General features: G+C 53.2%; 2 protein-coding genes across 2 annotated transcripts; both read left to right on the forward strand.

The window, feature by feature from the left end:
* Nucleotides 1–673, forward strand: TGME49_271580 (Toxoplasma gondii family D protein; the record flags this gene model as incomplete). Its single annotated transcript, XM_018781623.1, has 1 exon — nucleotides 1–673. A coding segment is annotated over one exon (672 nt), but the record flags the coding sequence as incomplete, so codon positions are not given.
* Nucleotides 674–2,396: 1,723 nt separating this feature from the next.
* On the forward strand, nucleotides 2,397–3,162 carry TGME49_271570 (Toxoplasma gondii family D protein; the record flags this gene model as incomplete). The annotated part of the gene is made up of 1 exon (XM_018781622.1): nucleotides 2,397–3,162. A coding segment is annotated over exon 1 (648 nt), but the record flags the coding sequence as incomplete, so codon positions are not given.

The following is a 3,162-nucleotide window of genomic DNA, read 5'->3' on the forward strand; positions in this document are numbered from 1 at the left end:
AATCACCGATTTACGTCCCAAGCAGGTGCCAGATACTCAGTGCACCATGGAGTCGGTCCTCGTCCCCAAGATGTGCTCCCGCAAGATCACCAAGGAAGTGGACGTCCCTTGCCAGGCTCAGTCTCAGCAAGAGGTGTGCCAGGACGTTCCTCGCAAGATCAGGAAGCAGGGATATAAGTTCGAGAAGAAGAATGAGTCATTCTCTTGCCAGAAGCACGAGTTCGAAGAGCGGTGCTATGATGTCAAGAAGCCGGCGAAGAATGTTTGCGCCGCAACCCTCTTCAAAACGGTCGAGAAGCCATGCATGCGCCAGGAGTTCCAGGAGGTGTGCAAGGATGTCGAGCAGTTGGTTGCGCAGCCCTGTCTTGAGGAGAAGCGCTCCGAAATCGAGGTCCCGTGCCCTGAGCAGAGCATCGAGGAGAAGTGCATTCACGTACCTGTGTACGAGATGGGAACCTGCTCAACTGTCATTCAAGAAGCAGTCGAAGCGCCGTGCGCGAAACAAGAGCCTGTGTTAAGGTGCGAAGAGAGACCGATGGAGAGAGCTGGTACTTGCTTCCGCAAGGAGACCATTCAGGTGCCCTACACCTGCTATGAAACCGCCTATGAGGAGAAGTGTGTTCAACTTCCCATCACCGGCAAACCCCTGCCGCCTCCTGCAAAGAAGCTCTAAATTCGCGATGTGGTCTGAGAATGCCAGTGCGTCCGTTCCACCGTAATGCGTAGTGGGTGTAATTGATTCGAAACTGTGTTGTGCTCTACTGAAGTGCCCGTAGTCACCCCTGCCAGACAGGAGACTACCAGTTGTCATACGGACTACTCCTGAGATCAATAAAGTAAATACGATGAAACGCCTCATGCCTGGAACGCGTTAACTGCTGAGTCGCAAGCCGGCGACGTGAGTTGCAGTTTCTACGCAGCAGAGTGGATATTCCGATCCCTGATTTCTTTGGCATGTTGCGCACTGACGCAGGAAATGTCGAGTGCTGGTAGCAACCCGTTAGATAGTTGGTTTGTTCGTAGTGCCGTAGGCTGTTCGACGGGTCGCGGCGCATGCAGTGTTGACATTATTGAGCGAACAGATACACCAGTGTTGGAGACACTTAAAGGGACAGGATACGTAGGTCAGGAAGATTGGATCATATCCGTGCAGGTGAGGTAGATGATGCCCTGAAGATTGGAAAATAATATGGCGTCCTCAGATGAAGTTCAGCTAGCTTCAAGCAACATCAGATTAGGAATATACTTCGTTGAGGAGAGGGTTGAATGGGCGCAAGTTCTGGGGACCTCATCTTGGCGGCAATGGTATACCCACATAAGGAACAATCCAGAGCGGTGTTAACTGATAACATCTCTGAGGCCAGGAATCCAATTTGGACCAGAGTCTTGTAGTGTTTGGAACGACAGTGAGAGGCTGACGGGGCTCTGCAGACAAGCGTCGTCGAAGTCGTGGAATAGCATGGGAATCCATCGCTGCGCTGCCTTGCCTCATAGGGTGACAGCGGCTTCTCTGACAACTCCGGACAACTACAAAACAGCCAGAAAGCGCACGCGTCTGTAAGGCAAAGAGAACTATTTCCCTCTTCCCAACGTTTGTTCTACGAGAATCCATCCTACCTGTCGTCCGTCTTTTGCCCATACGGGGTGGCGCATGCTAGCACTGCGGTACCGGCTGCTTGCACTGAATGCCGTTTTGCTCCGCTTAGTTGCACTATTGTAGCAGCATTATAAGATAAGGTGTGTCACAGTCAAATGAAGTCGGAATGCTGCTGCTTTCGCGGGTGGCGCGCCTATCCAGGCAAGTGGATACTGCGTTGCGAGCCCACAGAACCACGTGTTGTTAACCAGAATAACAGAGGATACGAGTCTCGTGTTCGCTGGTACGAGAGTGCAGACTAAGCGGAGAGGACGGTCCCTTCCACGATGCATCCCGATAGGGACCAGACCTGCCGTATTCCCAGGGGGCACGCAGGCACTAGGAGAGCAACCCGACAGAGGCAACACGTCCAATCAAAAGAGTGCACTCGTGCTTGCAACTTGCTCTGTTCGTGTGCGTTTCGACAATTTTTCTTCTGCTGGGCATCCGTCGTCCCCAGTGCCTGATGAGGTTAGCATTCAGGAGTATTCGGCTGTCAGCACCCCACAGCCACAGCGTGTTTGCGTGCAGGTTTCACCAAACGGTTTTCGGGCACTTCGGTAATAGATTCTTATGTCACTTCGGTAAGGCATTTGCTGGGGGCCCACTACGTCTGATACACCCAGGTCGATCTGGTGGTACTAGCGGGCAGAGTCGATGATGCAGGCGGCGATCACCAACGAGCACATACGGCTGTACAGACAGCTGACCACGATGTCGGCGGCTGCCCTCAGGCATGTATGACCGGATTGGAGTGTCAGCCTGATAAGTCACTTTCAATTTGAGTTCGATCTCACGTCTCGGAGTCTCCTGACTGTGTTTCTGTACTGAAATCGCAAGCGAATCTTTTGCCCTCCACTGTATCAAGCGGATTCAAGATGAAGGTTGCCAGCGGTTCCGCCATCGTAGGACTCCTGCTCGGAGCCGCAGTCCCAGTTGTGTACGCCGGACCTCATGGCGGTCACAGACCCCAGAAGAAAGGAGGATACACCACAACTACCACACTCCCTCCCAATCCAATGGACGTACGAACAGAATGCTTCCAGGTGCCGTACAGTGTCGAAAAGACATGCTACAAGGACGAGCACATTTCCCGGCCATACACGTGTCCGTCGTCATATTCTGAAGAAGTGTGCAGCACGCAGTTGGCGGAATCTCGCGATGTGTGCACTCAACTGGTGAAGAAGGAGGTCCAGTACCAGTGTCCGAAGGCAACGAAGCAAACGCTGTGCTCCCAGATCCCGGTGACGTTGAACAAGACATGCAAGAAGCAAGTCACAAACAAGGTCCCGAGCAGTTGCCCCAAGATTTTGACGGTCCCCGAGTGTGAAATCCAGTCGAGGCCTTCTCAAGACGTGTGCTACGAGTCTGAGGCGTACACGCAGGAGTACGATTGCTGGGGCTCCGAGCTTCATCGCGAATGCGAAGTGGACATGCGCGTCGTTGACACCCAGTGCAACCGCATTGTTGACTCGCCGGTGCTATACGAGTACGAAGATACCGTTGTGGAGAGAGTCTGCTCCACG

Source organism: Toxoplasma gondii, chromosome VIII (assembly GCF_000006565.2).
Source record: "Toxoplasma gondii ME49 chromosome VIII, whole genome shotgun sequence".
Lineage (NCBI taxonomy): Eukaryota > Apicomplexa > Conoidasida > Eucoccidiorida > Sarcocystidae > Toxoplasma > Toxoplasma gondii.